This window comes from Pezoporus occidentalis, unplaced genomic scaffold (genome assembly GCF_034315485.1).
Source record: "Pezoporus occidentalis ecotype Australia unplaced genomic scaffold, CSIRO_AGI_Poc_V1 ctg17, whole genome shotgun sequence".
NCBI lineage: Eukaryota > Metazoa > Chordata > Aves > Psittaciformes > Psittacidae > Pezoporus > Pezoporus occidentalis.
The window spans coordinates 3055221-3073826 of NW_026913531.1; the positions used below are offsets into that span (position 1 = coordinate 3055221).

Genomic DNA, 18606 nt, shown 5'->3' on the forward strand with positions numbered 1-18606 from the left:
CTGTGTTATCTGAGTTCCTAACAATCAGAAAAGCCTCATCAAAAACCTATTATTGGGAAAATAACAGAGAGTCTGTCTTTTTGTTCAACCCTGACTTCATGTTACCTACACTCAGTTTGATCTCCAAGCAAAATTCATAACCACCAAAAGGACTGTAGCATTTGGATTTTTCTGAAAGGGACATCCTGTTGAGTTTATATCAATCACCAAAAAATTCAATTCAGTGGAATGAAACAGTTTATGCACATTGTACATATGTGATATATTTTGAAAATAACTTTATTTTGTAATTATATATGAAAACTTTTTGAGACTTTGAGAGGGTGAAATTAGTCTAACACCTTGCTGCTTAATGTTCAGTGAAAGAGTGACATGATAGAATGCAAAATTAGGCTTCTGATTTAAGCTTGCTACTACATTTTTATCATGGAATCATATCATGTCACAGAATGGTTTTGGTTGGAAGGGACCTTAAAGATCACCTAGTTCCAATGCCCCTGCCGTGGGCAGGGACACCTTCCATTAGACCAGGTTGCTCCAAGCCCTGTCCAACCTGGCCTTGAACACTGCCAGGGATGCGGCAGCCATAACTTCTCTGGGCAACCTGTGCCAGTGCTCACCACCCTCACTGTAAAGAATTTCTTCCTAATGTTCACTCTAAATCTACCCTCTTTCAAGTATAATCTGTCCTAAGGCATCTTTCTTCTATAATTTATTATTTAGTTTTGTTTTAAATTAATGTATTTTACAAAACATTAATTTAATAATGTGATATCTCAATGGTATTTTCTGTTGAATTTATTATAAAAGATGTTGAAGTTTGAGGTAGTAATGTGAAATAGCTGAGGGTGATTAAATTATAACACTATTTCTTCTGTCTTTAAAACACGACGTAAAAGAGTTACAATTACAACAAAATGTTGTTATCCCTTTATTCTCAAATGCTTAATCATTTGTCAGCATTTGGGAATCTGACAATATTTGTGAAGCCATTTACATCTGCCCAAAGTAAATGGGCTATGCTGCCTCTCACATTGAGTTAGAACAAGTGAAAACCCTGTATGAACATGAGGTGTTGGAGGTTCAGATTCCCAGAAGTAAAGGAACAAGTGGAGAGCCTGTGACTCCAGGATGTTTCCAAGGAGCTCAGGCACGTAAGGTCCTGGTTCAGCAGGTCTGTTTTCTTCCATGTAAACAATGGGAAGACATACTTGCAAGACCAGATAGTTTTTCTATTTATTCTTATGTTTCACACCTGCAAAATAGTAGCTTTGAAGGCGGCTTTTCTAGAATTTTTTCATTAAAGCTTGTTTAGAAATTGCTGTTAGTGGCTGGCTTTTTACCAAGCACATGTAGTGGGTAGTAATCAGCATCAGTATTCATTAAGGTATCATTTTCAGTGGAAGGAATTCTGCTACTTCTTATTTGCCCTGTGACTACAGTAGAGACTGAAAGTAAAATCCCTGCAGCTGTTTTTCTGAGGTCACTTCTGTAAAGTGGATTGGTAACGTTGTCAAAAGTCTTCATCAAGAGGAGCTTCCAGTTTTCCAAGCAGTCAATTGTGAGGCTAAGCTGAGACTGTAATAATAAAGGGCTTTGTTAGAAAGTCTAGTCATGCTTAAAAGACCATCCTTCAATGGTACGTTCAATCCATACTTCCCATAGGAAGTGTTTGCCTCTCAGTGTCTGTATATGTCAGTATGACTGAATTTTTGGAAAAAGAGATGCACTTGCTAAAATAGCCATGAATAATTTAGTTATTAGTTGTCAGGAAGTAAGATTGTAATACCTGTAACTGTTTCCCCTCACACAAGCTCAAGGTAGCAACCAACACAGTGTACATTTTCCCTAAAACAGAATCTTCTCAAAGAAAACACAGTTCTCTTAACTCTCCCTCTTTCTGTTCCCCTCCCTGGGGCTATCCCTCTCCCTTTCTCTTTCCTTCTCCCTTTTGAAAGGACTCTGGCTTACAGTACCTAAGCATTTAAGGGTAATTAATTTATGATTAATAGAAGCAGTACAAAACCTGTGACGGTGCTAGTTCATTTCACTTTGAATTTTGAATTCCTCCTCTAAATTGTTTTGTAAAAGTAGGTTATGAAGTGAATTGTTCCCCAATAAAAACTTAATTGCAGTGAAGTCTATTGGTATCACTTGCACATGTCTGACAGGTGAGCTGAATTCCCTATCTTAAAACCAGTCATGTTCAGATTAGCTAGATATTGCTTTGGATGTATGTACAGCTACATAGATAAGAATAACTATTTGTCAAGTGTCTTTTGCTATGCTGAATGATATCTAATTTGAATAAAAGACTTGCTTTCAGTTTCCAATGGAATTATATTGACTTTGGAAAACAAAACCAAACAAAACAAAAAAAAACCCAAACTATTCCAACATGAAATGTAAAAATTCAGAAGTCTTGTTAATCTTACAAGTAATGTAGATGCTTCATCTGAAGGGATTGGAAAAAACCTGTAGAAAAGTGAGTGGAACATCAGGATTTAAATGGCCAGTTTCAGAGCAACTACCTGCAGTTTTCTGATTGTTGCAGAATATCCTACACTTTAAATATTCCTTGACCAAGCTTTCAAATTTTAATTCCATGTTGGTTCTTTGAAGATGCTACACCATGGTGCAGGGGATTGTTTTAGCAGTTTTGTTCTCTGTCAGTATTATTTATTTTAATTATCAGGTACTGGAAAAAGAAAATTTGATCCAGTTCACTTATCGAGATGATATTTATAACGTAGATGAGGTGAATAAATACAAAGTGCGGAGAAGGCTGCAGCACTTCAAAAAGTCTGTTTTAATGGTACTTCTAGAAAGGCTTCTCAAAATAATTCTCCACAGTTGCTGCTCTGCTCCCTCTTTGGCTGCTGCATTTTGAGCTCCTGAGCATCATTACATGGAAAGCTTTTTCATTAAGCATGAGGTGATGGTGTGGTTTGGTCCTCTCCTCTGAAGCTGTCATTTGTGACTGTGGTTAAGCCAATTCTGCTTAGTAGCATCTGAGTAAAAGTTAAGTACAAATAGCTCAGCCTAGTCTCAGTCCAGGTTTTTAGCATGAAACACTGTAATACCAGTGACCAATTCCAGTAGTATTCCCTGGCATCCCCAGAATCAGTCCCATATCTTCTCCCTTGCTTACAGAAGACAATTTTCTAATTTTCAGGTGGCAGGGCACTTGCACTAACTCTGTGCATCTTCTTTTTGCCCTTACAGGTATGGAGAAGCATTATTTATGAATTCAAAGCTTGTCAGTGGGGTCACAGAATTCCTCAATACTGAAGAAGAACTAAGAGAGGTAATTTTTAAATTGCTTTCAGCACATGAGGCTGTATTTGTTGTAAGCATGAACCAGAGCAGGAGCTATAATGTCTCGGTTGTCTGGAAACTCTGGTTGCTCAGCTGGATTTGCAGACCCGTGCTACGGCTGGGCAGCATGAGGATGAGGAGCATATTGAAAAGGCATCTGAGTGTGTAGGTGGTGTCAGGAGGCGCAGGCACTTCTCTGTGCATGGCTGGATATGTAGGTTTGGGTTTTTCCTCTTGACTATTGGTTGAGAAACTAAAAATGAGATCTTCCTATTCAGATTATCTTACGCTAATGAAAAATGACTGCTACTGCTGAACTGGGACAGCTGCAGAGGACTGTCCTAGAAAACGCCAGTGTTGAAAGCAGAAACTGCCAGTGCCTATTCTGTTTTTCTTATGTCTGCAATATTTCCATATGAGAAAAACTGTTAAGCCAATATTCTGTGCAAATGACACCAAAATAATTTGTTATAAATGCTAAGTACTTCTTATTTAGACTGCAAAGGTTTCTCATTTTAGCCTAACACCTGCCTTGACTGAGGTAGTTGTGTGGTCGTGTTACACTCTGCTTAGCAGCTGCTCAATGTTACCTCAAATGGATCAAATTATTCTTATGCAGCATAATCACCATTAACAGAAATCTAATTGCACTATATTTTTTGTCCCACCCTTTGCCTGCACTCAAGTCTAGTGGCCTCAGAAACTTAAGGATGAGCCACAGCTAGTTTCCTCAAAGCTATGCAGGTGGGAAGGACAGTGTTGGCCAGATCTGAGTATCTCCCCTGTACCAGGAAGCCTTCTGTACTCTTTGTTTCCACCTCCATGATAGTATTGGTAGGCTGCCTGTTTATACTTTAGCTAAAAGAAACTGATGTTATAAAAATTTCAGGATAAAAAGTACAGAGATCAGGTAAATTCGAACCTCCAGGTCCCTCCCACGCTTTTAATGGTGATGGGAATGAGACAGTGGAAGGATTAGCTTTATCAGTTTTGAGCCCATGCACAAAGAGATGTTGTTGGAAGTTAGATTTAAATAAACAAGTTGAATTTGGTGTCACCAGGAAATAAAAGTTAACTAGTTACAAATAAGTGTTTCTAACCCCCCCTAATTTTATACAAGTCATAACCAGAACCTACTGTGCAGATTCTCACTTTAAAAGAACAGTAATTCAAAGCACACCAGTGCTATTAGTGGTAATAATCCAGGTGATAGTTCTATAATTTGCAGATACACAAGAACAGAGCAGGAGTCTTTTCAGTCTGCTGAAAAAAGATCAAAGTTTTCTCATAAGGGAAGGAATCTGTTTCAGGCATTCAAAGATCATCAAATGAGTGCCCACTTGCTATTTTGCCATTCTCCGCACGCTGTAACCATCCATTCCTTTTCTAAACAACTGAGCTGTATTATATCATCAAAAGGGTTCTTCAAATCGAAATAAATTTGTTGTGAAGCTTAATAAAACCAAAGGGCATCAGGGATGCCTTCTGTTAAAGAAACTTGCATAGAAACTTGAATTAGAAACATTTCCAGCGCTCCCAGTTTGGTTTCTTATGTAGAAATAAAAGTCTGGAGCAGCTGGGCTGCAGGAGAGAAGGAGGGAATGATATTAATGTGATCTTCACTGACATGTCAATATCTTCCAGTGGATGTGAAGCAATTGCATCACATCTAATTGACAGTCTGCTGCCTTATTATATTTCCTATTAAGTCTTTCTACATGATACTGCATTTACTTCAACAGTGATGGTGGAGCTTTGTCCTAAATGCCTGACTTGTTTGTGTGCAGTGGAAATATTTACTTTCTTTAGTTCCTGCAGATTTAACCTGTTAACTTGTATTTCCAGCTAAAGAACTTTATAAAGAGTTACGAAGGAGGAGCTGCTGTCTCTTTCTCTCGTGCCGTGGAAACAGTGGAAGCCAATGTGCGGTGGAAAAAGCTTTACAAAGAAGAACTATTCCAGTGGCTAAGAAAATCCTTGACGCATTAATCTGTCTTTCCAGCCAAGCATTTAACAAGAAGCTCTGCAAGAGGAAACATTTTAGAAGTGTTCAACATTAAAATCATGAAGACAAGATCAGATTGCAGGAATAAGGTTTTTTTTTTCCTTTGTTTTCTAATTGTGGGATTTGTTTTTGTTTGTTTTTTTTTTTTTACACTGGGCTTTTGTGAAATTGTCAAGAAGCTTTTCAGAAGAGGAGATCATGAATGCTTGTGAAATCCAGTCCTCAGTGTACAAAACCAAACATGATATTAAGTGGTGCATGTAAATGTTGAAGAAAAACAAACAAAAACCCCTTCAATGACTATTTTGTGCATGCTTGTACCGTCCCTGCCTGTATTCTAGCATGCCTATGTAAAACAGCCACATTTTGTATGTGAGTTCCAGTTACATCAAAGATGGGCATTATACAAAGCACAAAGACTATCTACGACAATCAGTGTTGCAGTGAACAAAATGAAAACCAGTGATCAAAAGGAAAACAAGAAAAAGGAAATGTAGAAGGCTTCCAACTTGGGGCAGTATGAGATGTAAAGTCAACTTTTCGGCTAGCTGCCAATTAGTCTACCACTCAGTTTGTCTCTTAGTTACAAAGATGCCACCAATTGTATCTGCAGTCTTCATATACCCATATTTAAATAAGGAGAATATATACAGAGAGGAGAAAGATAAAAGGGCATGGAGGCAGGGGGAGAGAGAAAACAAGAAGGACATCATCCATACATTATAATTATATGCATTTATTCACTGCTGATCAGTGGAACAGTGTAGTTCTAGCTGTGAACGTATGCAGTGTTGGAGGGTAACTTCAGATTGATTTCACAGAATACATGAACCACCTCTTCTCAACTATTTTAGAAGGCAGTGATATTTTCAATGGGTCACCCAACCTGTCCAGTACTAAGTTATGCAGGTGACTGTGCACAAGTATTATAGATAAACTTAAGATTCATATGGAAATTAACAAAAAGGGAAAATATCTTGCATGCAAAGACATTACTCAAGGTTGTCTTGCATGTGGTAGACCAGCCTCTGTATCGATTTATTATGATAGGTCAGATTCTCTATGTGGGCAATACTTTTGAAAATATGGGATATGGCATTCATGCTAATTTAGAAAAGTGGAATATGGAGAAAGAAAGTGTGTGTGTGCATGTAGGGGGTGTTTATTCATATGGGCTAATACCACAAACACTGTTTTCTTTCTGTTTTCTTGTGTTTTACATAGACTGCTGTAGATGAATGATGTTTGTTTCCTTTTTCTCAATCCTTAATCTGAAAGATCAGTGACACATTGATCATCTGTGTACTACACAGGTAGTACAACTACCTGCACCATTGGTGCTAAGTGTTGAGGATAAAACTGATGGGCAACAAATCCTCTCTCGTCTACACTGTCCACAGTCAGGAGTCAGACTGCAGCAGCTTCAGCGGGTGAATGTAGATGTATAATAATGTTTCTTTATCCCACCCCACCCCATGTGACCACACCATGGCCCTGTACATTGGAAGCATGGCCAGCTGGAGTAGAGGGAAGCCATTTTATCTGGTTGTTTCCTTCACGAGTTATAGAACTTACCAATATGATTTACACTTGGAGTTTCTTGTTCCCAGTAAATTGTGAATTCAAACATTAGTGCAAAAGGAACCAAATCCAAGCATCTTCAGATATTATCAGAGTTGTGTGCAGGCAGTATTGTTTTCTGGGCTATCATTCCCATGGCACCCTGCTCTTCAAGAACTGGTAAACACATCCCATAGCTAAGTTGTACCTATCTTCAGCCTGTCATTTTGTGTCTTTTACCAAGCAGAGGGTACTGTTTGTGGATTGAGTGCATGAAATCCTTGTGTGGCCATGTGCTCCAATGTTTGGTGCTATGTAGCACTGCATGTTAGCTTGACCACATGTAACCAAAAGAAGAGGGAATCCTGTGCTCTTGTACTGTTAATTCTTTGCCTTATAGTAAACCCTAAACCTTTGTGCTATGTTGCAACGCTAGTGAACCTAATGCCCAGAGACATTATCATGTCCAAGTCAAGTGAAATCCTTCTCCTCCTATGTATTTTACCTACCTCACAGGGGTGTTGTGAGGCTTGACTAATGTTAGCAAAGCACTTGAATATCCTCTAATGAAATACATTTAAAAGTGCAAAGTATTATTTTATGTGGTTGACCAAACTCAACCTCAATGCCAGTATGTAGCGTCACATTTTTAATTTCTACTGGACAATATCACATGCAGATTTGATATAATAAAAAAGTAAGCCAGATATTATTTAATATAACCTTTACCCCGTAATGAAGGCCAAAACTGTGATATCCAAAGAGTGTGCAGAAAACCAAGCCCTCAAATGTGAATTGCTTTGAGGATTTCAGAGAAGAGTGTGCGTAATGATCTGTCACTTCGCAATTTTATTCAAGATTGTCTTTGATGACTTTTCTTTTTTAGCACCACAGATTAAACCACATACCTCCAGGATGTGCATAAAAGTTTCTGGTCTTTCCATTGATAAAGGGCAGGCCAACAGTATGTTCCAAAGTCAAAAGTTTATTTCAGCCTATATATTCTGCACAGAGCACAGAAGATTCCACTGTTGCTCATTTGAATTGAAGTTCTTGCACATTTAGCTGGTGTTGGATGTAAATTAATGTTTTAGTGGCCTTGAGCAACTGGTCTAGCACAGATATCAAGCCCTAAATGTATCTATTATACATACCTATTGATGTACTGCTTATAATTGTTCTAATAATGTTTCAGAATTATTTAGAACACTATTACTGCTACAGTGAAGGTTACGCTGGCCTTTCCATTATAATTTCCTAGTCTTTTATTTTTTATATTTTGTGTTTTGCTGTTTCACAGTGAATCAGGATTAAATTTAAATGGATTAAATCCAATGAAATTATAGCTGTTTTTTACAATATTCAACTCCTCCCCCGCAACCCCTCCATTTATTTATATGTCTTTAGAAGCTATTTTTAATAAGAAGTTCCACACAGCTGTGTGTTAAAGAATAGTTGATACCTCATGGAAAACTCTAATACAGTCTGCTTAGAAAAATCTATTTATTTCATTGATTTTCTTTCTCCTTTACCAGTCTTTTTCTTCCTTTATCCTTATATAAAAATGGACCCCATTTTTGTAACTTGGATTGTGATTAGGAAGCCAATAGCCCAAACTTGTCAGTATTTTCAAATCTGGGGTTTAATTTTGTCCTTTATAATGAGAAGAGATGATGCAAAATGTGGATCCAGTGCGAATGTGACCTCACCCAGGGCCGGTGTGCCATTTTGTAGAGATTTGATGAGATCTGTGTCTCCAATCAGCCTTTGTATGACTCAGGGTCCATTGCAGTTAATTGATACAGCTTACTAAATCATACAGGAAGATATATGAATAGTTATGTTTTTATGCCAGCATAACAATATAGCTGTTGCAAAAAATACCTATTGTAGTTTTATAACATTTTCCACTTCAAAAATCTCAGTCTATTACTTTGTAGCTGGTGGAATTATTCATGTATCCACTGCTAATAGCTATTAAAATGATATTAGGTATTAATTGTGACTAGGGCAGAACAATGTAAAAACATTTTTCTGAAATGAAATGTCACTTCTGCTATTACTGGGAGTATCTGGACATTGATTTTGATGAAAAGAACTTCATGTGTCCTCAGGTACATCCAAATTTGTGACCTTTGATGATCTTTTCAGTTAATATAGCAAGAATTCCAATACTATGTTGGAAACTGAAGATGAATTTTATGTAGCTCTTGGGCTGTTGTGGATATTTCACTGAGCTTTAGAGTGTCAAAAGAAATATCTCCACTGATGCAGAAGGGTGCTTTCACAACAAAGATCCTGAACCATGCAATTAAATCCTTAGTAGTAAAGAATAAAAGATTGTCGTGGTTGAAAATTATATATATATTAATGTGAAAAATCCTCCGTAGAGCTAATTTTCCCGTAAAATGTCAGTAAGCCTCATTATATGGATAGAATAAATTGAAGCCAATATTTGCTGTTGAGGGTGCCTTTGTTCAGATACCTGCATAATAAGGCTTTGGTTTTCCATATGATCATGAATGATGTAAATGAAAACAAACTTTGAGTCAAATGTGCAACTTTCTGTTTGAGGGAAAAGGATGTGGCTTTGAAAACTGTTGGTATATATAATCAACTTACCACTCCTGTCATGAGTATTCCCCGTATTAGGCTGCCTGTCTTAAGCAGGGTTTATAGCCACAGTGTCAGAATCAGCAAGAAGGAATAAAAGGACCATCCTGCTTCTAAGCAGCCTGAATAGAGGCTGTTTGCCCAGTTTTGGATGGGCAATCCAAAAACTGCTGGCTGGATCATCCACTGCTGTCACTATCCCACCCAGGTCAGGAAGGCAGTTGAGAACCACTGAAGTGCAGAGGCTCCATCCATATTTCTCTCAGATAGATAGGAGGAACAGAAGGTCCCTTTGCTGGTTATAGGTTATGGTTCAGAGATTAGTGTCATTGCCTTGTGATAGCAGGAAACAAAGGTCCTGCTAGTGAGTGTGCGTTGCTCAGAAACACCTACATCCCTGAGCTCTGGTCACTCTAATGGGAAGAAGTTGACTAAAATATTTGTAAGAGACATGTGTAATGTCCCTTCTTCAGAAGTAATTTCAAACAGTCAAATATTTAGTTTTTCAGGTATGCATAAGAACACAGAATATCTTTTCCTTTAGAATATTTTTGTTAATATTGAAAATGTGCCATGAATTTCTTGGACATTTTCCTAACAAATGGTTTAGAAGGATGTCAGTGCAAACTGTTTGTGGTAATAATAGTATTAACAGTAGTTACTGTACTAATACCATCAAAAAAATCAGATGCCCATGCAAACCTGTATGGCACTAGTGACAGTTCCCTCTTTGTATATAAAACTGTAAAATAATTGGCCACTGTGTTTCTCATATGACTCTGGAAGCTTCTGTCTGTCTTAAAACTAATACTGAAACCCACTGAAACTGCTCTGACTTGAGCAAAAATCATACAATCAGGGAATGGTTAGAGTTGGAAAGGGCCTTAAATCATCTAGTTCCAACCCCCTGCCATGGGCAGGAAGTCCATGCTGACATGAATAATTTAGTTTTTAATGAGAGGGAAAGGGAGAAAGGGATTGCTGTGTGTGAAGATTTTTCACCAAAGTAAAGCTACGTGCCCTAGTTGGAGTAGAATTTTAAAATCACATATATTTTGAAGAATCTGGTTAAAATTTGTTCCATGTTGTGTCCATGCTGACAGTGGAGAGTAGATTGACCTCAGAGTATCCCAACATGTTAATACAATTGAAGTCAGATTCTGTAAAAGATGTATGGAACTGGTTCCATTGAGCTGTGTCAAGGAGGATCACCAACATAAGCAAGTGGTGTGAGTCAGACCAAATGTCCTTTCTCAGAAAAAATGACTTTCTATTTGGCTGATTTGTAACTAGTGAATTAAGTGTGACGTTGCCAAACAGTATTTCTAATTGCCTTGCTTATTTTACATGCACCATTTCCTAAGGATGTAAAAGTGGTGTTAGTAGAGAACACAGAAGTGAGCAAAGAGGACTGTGTTGCATCAGGCAGTAGCAAGCCAGGAGGCTTTAGCCACAGTGTACCAATGTTTCCTGGATAGCATCACTTGGGTTTGCCTGATCAAGGATAGCCTCGGTAAAGCAGATAAGGCCAAGAGCCAAGATGCAGTCTCAGTTCTCTGCCATACATTTTGGTCCACTTAATATGTTCATTTCTGTAATTTATTAATTACAGAAATATTTAATAATAATCAATATGTAATAACCTGTAGCCAAACTGACGACACTGCAGATCCTCCGGTGAGGTAGATCCATTGAAGTGACTGATGTGACTTGCAGCTGAGGATCTAACCCATTGCTTTCAGAACAGCCCCCAGAACAGCTGGGCTATTGTACAGGCTGTTTTACGTATTTGTATCTAGGTTTCAGTAGCATGTATTGGATAACAAATGTTTTTTTTTTTCCATTTGTTTTTTGTTAGAGTAATATTTTGTGACCTGTTCCAATGTGATAGAGCTTTATAACATGTTTGGAGAACTGCGGAATACTTTACTGTGAAGAGTGTGGTTGCTACCCTCTCTTTTTCTTGTGAACAGTAGATTTCATCAGAGATGGACTTCCCTGGACTTAGATGCTCTGTGAAAAAAATTCTGACAGTTTCTAATAGAAACATCATTGTAATTAATGTATAACTACCCTGTACAAAGACAGCTTTATTATATGTGTAAATGTAATTTTGCTATGTTGTTTTATGTTTGAGGGACAATAGGCTTTGGTGTGAGTGAGACATATAGACATAAAACCAGAGATTGTAGCTCTCTGTCTGATGTTTTACTGAAAGGTGTTCAGTTGCTCTATTTTTGCAGAAGATAAACATATACTAGGACCCTGAAAACTAATCATCTATTCCACTACACAAACATCAATGGCACAAATGGATCATGCTATTGAAAATAAAGGCTCGATAATAAATTGCATTATTTTCCCAAGAGACTTGACATATAAGATCTTTTGACACCTTACGAAGAAAGAAGTCCTGCAGCTATTAATGCTGGTTATAATGAATGAGTCCCTCTATTAATTCTGTCTTGGCCTTAAATTAATTCTGAATACTGTAATTAGACATATTTTTCCATCACTTCTCAAATATGTGCTCTTTGGAATTCAGCTTGTCAAGAGGTGGAGCTGGCTCAGTTTAGATACAGTTTACCAATGGTATCACACAAAGTAGTGTTTGGAAGATCCGAATGCCATTTTCATTTAAAGGGAAAATTTAAAGGATCATTGCATAATGTCACAGTTCTCTATGTACTATATACACATGCATGTGTATCTTCTAGTTCTGGACATTTTGCTCTGACAAAGCTTTCATTGGTTATTTTTATTTATAGATCCTATTCAAAAGTTTCAACTCAGCAAAGCAGTTGGACATAGGCAGATTGTAAGGCTGTGTTGGCCATAACTCAACACGTGATTGGCAGATAGGCAGTCCCACTGATTTCTGTGGGATAAATCACACTCTGCAAATTAATGTATCAAATCATGCAAATGGGCTGAGTCTTTCTGGAAAGTTGTTTAGGCTGAAACCTGTTTCTGCACAGGTTTCAAGTGAGGGATATGGGGATGTGTTTTTTGCTGAGTTTAAAATCACAATTTAACTTTACAGAGAACCAAATGCTCTTCCCTCTTTTCTTTTTTTATAGAAAAGCATATATTTTGCAAATAGCGGGAAGATACTAACTAATTCTCAGTATCTAAAAATGCCAAATTTAATAAGATTTTTCATTCATTGTTTGAAGCATCCTAGATTTCAGAATAAAAGCAGAATTATTCTAACAATGTTAATTAATGAATATAGAAGTAATCAGCAATTTAAACCATTAGCCAAATAAGATATATGAATTCCTGTTACAGTTTACCAGAACAGTGTTTTTCTATGATATGCCTTTAAAAATGACTCCATAAATATGGGACCATGATGCTTTCAACATAAAGTATTTATTCCATTCTAAAGACTGAGTAAATGGATTTTTTTTTTATAAGAAATTTTATCTTCTGTATTTTAAGCAGAACAAATTTGAATTTTGTCTCTGATAATAAAATTTTGTATCGTAATGTGTAATTCATCACTGTCTTAATTTTCTGACGTGGAGACATGGCTAAGATAGATAATACCCAGCCTTTTGATTATGCTCCCATTTCAGTTGAGATAACAGTTTAATAATGCTGAATAGATACACTGAGGTTTCACAATTAAAACCATGGAAGAAAAGTATTTTTTGATGGAGGGTTTTTTTCAAAACACGTTCAGGTGCTGGGACTAGTACAAAGCAGAGTTCCACAGTAAATACTGAATTTGGGCTTGGAAGTACTCTTAGGCACTCCAAGACTAACAGGACTGAGACTGGAATAGAGAGCAAAGTCTGTCTTTTGTGCTTCTCTAATTATGTAAATTTTGAATAAGCAAAAAGATCTTTTCATTGGCAGAAGTGATTTCAACTGGAATGCAGTTTAAATGACTTTTTAATAGAGTCCTTGAATTCAGGCTATTATTTTCCTTCTTTGAAGAACAGTTTTCAGTAACAATGAGATGTGAAATATGTGCAATTATTTACCCATTGGATACAGTCATGTTCCCACTGAAGTCAATTGGAGCTTTGACATTGACATCACTGGGAGTAAAAGCCAACCCTGTATTTTTCAAAATATACCTTTCAATGCCAGAATGTCTTTTTTCTTTAACAATAAAGATGGTTTCTTCTGTACTGCACATCTTAGTCTGCTGAAAAGCCAAAGGGATTTTTTAAGGTCCTGATTCTGCAAAGCACAACAGGCAGTATTGATGCTTTGAGCACAGGTAAGCAGAACTGGGGCCTAAACGAATATGTTTATAGCATCCTACCATTAAGCACTTCACTGCATTATGCTAAAGTTTTGACCATCCAATATGTCAGAGGTATGGAGACATACCTCTTATACCTCTATTTCCTGAGTTCAGGACTGAAGTTCTGAAGGCCTGAGGCAGTGATCTGGGGGCCAGTACAGAGCTTTCACATGAAGAGCGGATACTGGTATGTAGGATGAACTATGAAAAGCTAGCATGTACTGCCCCTAAAGGGGCCTTGTCCATCTTTTGCACTACACATACCTCTCCAGGAGTGTTGAAATAGCTGAGATGAAGTACATGGCCACCTTGGAAGGAGCCCTGGGAGCATGAGGAGGGAGAAATGGCACTTCCCTCTGAAATCCCAGTGGCATCACATCTCCTAATCAAACATCAGAAAGAACACGCTTGTTTCTTACCCAGTGTGGCCACTGCAATCAGCAGCACTTCAGGCAGTGGCTGAACTGCTTTCAAGTCAAACATTTTCATACAAGACCAAATGAAGAGCTGTTTATTTGCTCTCAGCTCAGTGTCCTCAGTAAGAGCAGAACTTTAAAGGCGCACATTTGCTTTGAAAGCTCCGCAGCTGAGCTGGAGGGAGTAGGAGGGAAAGAACTTAGAGCCTTTGGTTTGTAAATTGACTTAGAAGTATATGCTATCTTAGAAAATCAGCTTTTGCTGACTTCTTCCCTGCTTCCTCTTATTCCTAGTGAAAAATTATCTAGCTTCCTTTAAGCTGCACCTTCAGCATAGAAGCCACCACGCAGAGTCCCACTGCTGTCAGAGTCACTCTGACTCCTGCATGCTGCAAGGACCAGGGCCTTGGGAGCAGAGGGAAATGGTTCAAGGAGCTGGTGATAATCCTGGCTGTTCTAAGAATCAAGCACATGCACCACATGTTAGAGAAACAGTACTGAGAAAAAAGTATTTTGATGGCCAAGGCTGTGTTATGGATGGGATGGGAAAATGAGCACAGAGATAGCAGTCAGAAAAATGTAATGAAGGTAAGGCTGAAATGATGTGAAATAATGAGGGTGTGCTTGGGAAATTAGAGCCTCATTATGCTGAAAGTCGGTCTTTGAGTTAGCAGCTATATCTAGTGCGGCCAAAATCTGATTAAAGTAAACAGAAATTGCTGAATGGTTAAAAGAAGGCACCCTACTAGTGGCTGTTGTTTGCATCATGGAGCTGATGTCAAGCTGCACAAACTCCTCTGTACTGGATCTAGCCCATACTGTCTATGTCTGTGCCAATTTGTCAGCCCATTAGAAGCTGGACTATTTGTGCAAGGCTGAGTGAGAACTGCAGCATCAAGGCCATGGTAAGATTAGATTCTCAGGTACACTTCCTGTGTGTCACCTCCTTCCTTTCTGTTACAGTCCTACTGCTCTTCTTTTCAGGCCACAGCAACTGTAGGAAGATCAGGTAGAGCCTGGATATATTTTGTATGTTTTTTCCTTCATATCACCTTGACTGTTAGCAGTAATCAGGGCTCTGCAATGAAGAAACCAGGGCAGAAAGATCTAAGTGGCCTTGACCTTCCATAGTGGTAGTCATCCTGATCCTAATCCACCAAAGTTCCTCACTATCTATCTACTAAACTGCTAGGGTCTAAGCAGGAGCACTAGAGCTTAAGCCCTAGTATAGTATTTTTATCTTGCAGTGTATTGAACACAATATTAATTACTCATTGCACTGCTGCAGTATTACTTTCAGCAAGCATCTTTTTGCTTCTTGAACTTACTCAGGATTCACTTTTGTCTGTTATACTTGCCATCATTTTTGACTTGCTCATTGCAGAAGGTTAAGAAAAAGAAAGAGGAGAAAGAGGGGGAGGATAATAAGATGCTATTACATGACATGTTTATTACAGTAATTCATTTCATGTGGCACAGAACCGTTGCCAGTGATAAATGCATGTTCCTGGTACAATTATGAGATGTACCTCAAGATTTTCAACAATAAAGCTGTCAAAAGGTTGCAATAAGCACAAGCAGAAATGTGAATTCATCCCTTAAAAAGATGAAATAGCTCACAAATATGATTTAAATAAATGGTATTATTTTCAGAGATGCACTTTCAGATCCATTAACTATTTATAGTTAATACCAAAAGTGTGTATTGTTTCTACTCTACAATCATGGATGTAACCCATTTTTTTCTCATCCCACTCAGTTGCTTAGCTGATTGACACATTTGAAATACATTTCTGTGGAGGTTAGAGTAAGTGTGTCATAATAGAATTCTTATCACAAAATCAGCATGTATTTCCATATGTATAAGTGGAAACTGGAGCATTTCTGTCCCTTTCTACCCCAAAGCAGGTAAGTTACTCCAAAGGAGAATATGTCAGCTTGGAAAGCAGAGGCACTCTGGGGAGGGTGAAGAGGGTCTTTCTCGACTGCTTTCTGAAGATCCGTGTGTCTATGAAGGATGAGCAGATGAAAACCCCAACTCCAAAGAATCTGGAGCAAATGAATAAAAAGCCAAGACACAAGAAAGAATTGGGACTGTGGGTCTTAGAAAAGCTTACAGAGAAGGCACTTTGGACTGAATGCTGAATTAAAAGACTGAAAAAATATGTACATAGGATTATTTCACATCAACACATCCAGTATAATGCCAAGCAGTTACAAGAATCTCCAGTGGAACCAGTGTGGTAGGAGAGAGCCCAAGGCTTCATATTAAAAAGCCTTCACTGGCCAATATCATTAGATTAATGAAAAACATGCATTTTAAAATGTTTCTCCTGTAGTTACCAACAATGATAAGTTATTTCTGCTTAAGAGAAATACTGTGTGATGGTTACCACTAAATGGTGTGGGTTTGGGAAGAAGTAAAAGATGAAGACTTCTTTAGTGCCTTGTTGTGACTGGTCTGAGACAGTGGGCTGAGAGGCTTAGTTAGGATTTCATGCCATGTGCTATCCAAATGCAAATTTTTCCCTTTAGTTTTAAAACAGTGTAAGCCATAAGCTGCACAATGTATACAGAGTGCTTGTACCATATTAAAATATATGAACTGCTTAGGGGAGCTCTTGCTTGAACTGAGATTAGTTCACAGAATTCAGTAGCAGATAAATGGTTGACTCAGGAATTTCTTTGTTCTGTTTAAATCTCCTTATCACTGAGGGTATTTTTCAGAAACTGAAACTTAAGCCTGGGGAAAACAGTAGTATGAATAAAAAACTGAGGATGAAATATGAGGATCATGGTTCATAAAAACTGTCTCTGCATCTGTCTTTACATAATTCATCCTTCTTTGACCTTGCCCTTCCCTATACCAAAATTTTGAAGACATGTATAGGGTTTGCATTTTACTATTTTGGTGCGTACAGTGTGACACTAAATTAACATGGGCAAATATTTAATTGAGAGAGCTGCATGGAATTTTTATGGAGGCTAAGTGCTCAAAATTACACATACAGTAAATAGGAAAATGAAGGTCATCATAGGTTTAAAATTAAGTGTGCAATTGCAATTATAATTTTAAAAGCATTTCACTTGTGTTCAGCAATTGTAATAGTGTATAAAATGGTGATACACATTTTATGTGTCTAAGTGATTTGTTTAGGCTATAAAAGGACAGAATTCTATGTATTCTTTCCTACATATGTTAAATTGCAGCTTTGGCTAACCACATACAAACCTGACAGGGCATAAAGGTACAAAATTCTAAGTGCACTACATTTGAAAAACTGAAGTAAATAATCAGATTTGCTAACACCAAAGGATTAAGGGAAATACATAATGAGAATTGACTCTACATAATTCTGCAAGCTAAGTGCAAGCATGTATAGACAAGTGGATAAACTCAGATAAACAGAGTTGACTTACTTCCAGCTGGGCAAGATCAAGTTTGTCTTCCTAATAGGTAAGTATACTTACTTTCACTACATTGTGCTAGCAACTTCTAATTTGTATCAGAGTGGGTGACAGAAAAACTGTATCCACTGTTCTAAAGCACAGCGGGATCGGGACTTCCATGTTTCCTGGTAGTAATGATTCAATTAATGTGCTATCCAGTCCTATTTTAGCAGTGCTAGAGAGATTTGAACAGCTGAGACAAAGGAGTGTAATGCAATTCTTCCAAAGAGCCTCATCCCTACAGTGTGTGTCAGACTTGCCAAGTTTAGATGTTTATTAGATGTCTGCATCTGACCTAGTTATCAAGGATACTTCAGTCAACATGGAGAAAATAAATCACATCACAAAATATGCAATTAATGCAGTGAGGTGGATAGAAAAGGTGAATATAATGAATTTCAGTAGTAGGATAATGTACATAGCAAATTTTAAAAGCATACCCTGAAGTGAATGATGAACTTCTTGGAAAAACTGACTACATTTAATGTAAATTAAACTAGTAATTGAAGCCCAACTCAGAGAATTGGTCAGAAACTGAATGTAAAAAGTAACCATCAAACTAAGGGAGTCTTGCTAGGGTGGGATAATTTTGTTTGTTTTTTTTCCTTTTTTTCACAGGCTTCTGTCACTTTTGTTAGTGGGAAGCAATATAACCTAGTCAAAATATTTTTGAGGATAGACACTCTACTGACAGATGACAGTCTTCTGATAGCAGGAAATAGCTGCAAAGTTGTTTCTTTCTTATATTCTGATTTAAAGCCAGATTTCTTTTTCCCCCCACCACATGAGAGGTATCAGCTTTTGTTCACTTCGTTAGTATTTAGGGTTTGACTGTTTTCTGATGACATTAATCAGGAACAGACCTGGAGTAGTGCTTTTACCTGAAACTAAAGTAGCTCCTGAAGTACTCCAAGGGCGGAGAACAGATGGATTATCTGAGCAAGGCTCTGGTTTTATTCATGAATAATATAAATTCTTCCTGA

At 37.6% G+C, this 18606-nt stretch overlaps 1 protein-coding gene across 2 annotated transcripts in view; it reads left to right on the top strand.

Moving 5' to 3' along the window:
- TRHDE (thyrotropin releasing hormone degrading enzyme) overlaps window positions 1-18606 on the top strand; it is a 702876-nt gene that overhangs the window by 207575 nt on the left and 476695 nt on the right. Inside the window, exons 18-19 of one of the 2 annotated variants that reach the window (XR_009963855.1) lie at window positions 3226-3307; window positions 5164-6468. Coding sequence is in view for 1 of the 2 variants with exons in the window: in XM_062613752.1 (XP_062469736.1) it covers window positions 3226-3307; window positions 5164-5307 (226 nt within the window). In the remaining variant the exon portion in view is untranslated. Of the gene's footprint in view, window positions 1-3225; window positions 3308-5163; window positions 6701-18606 lie in introns of those variants that run through there. The other variant, XM_062613752.1, reaches the window with a different exon arrangement.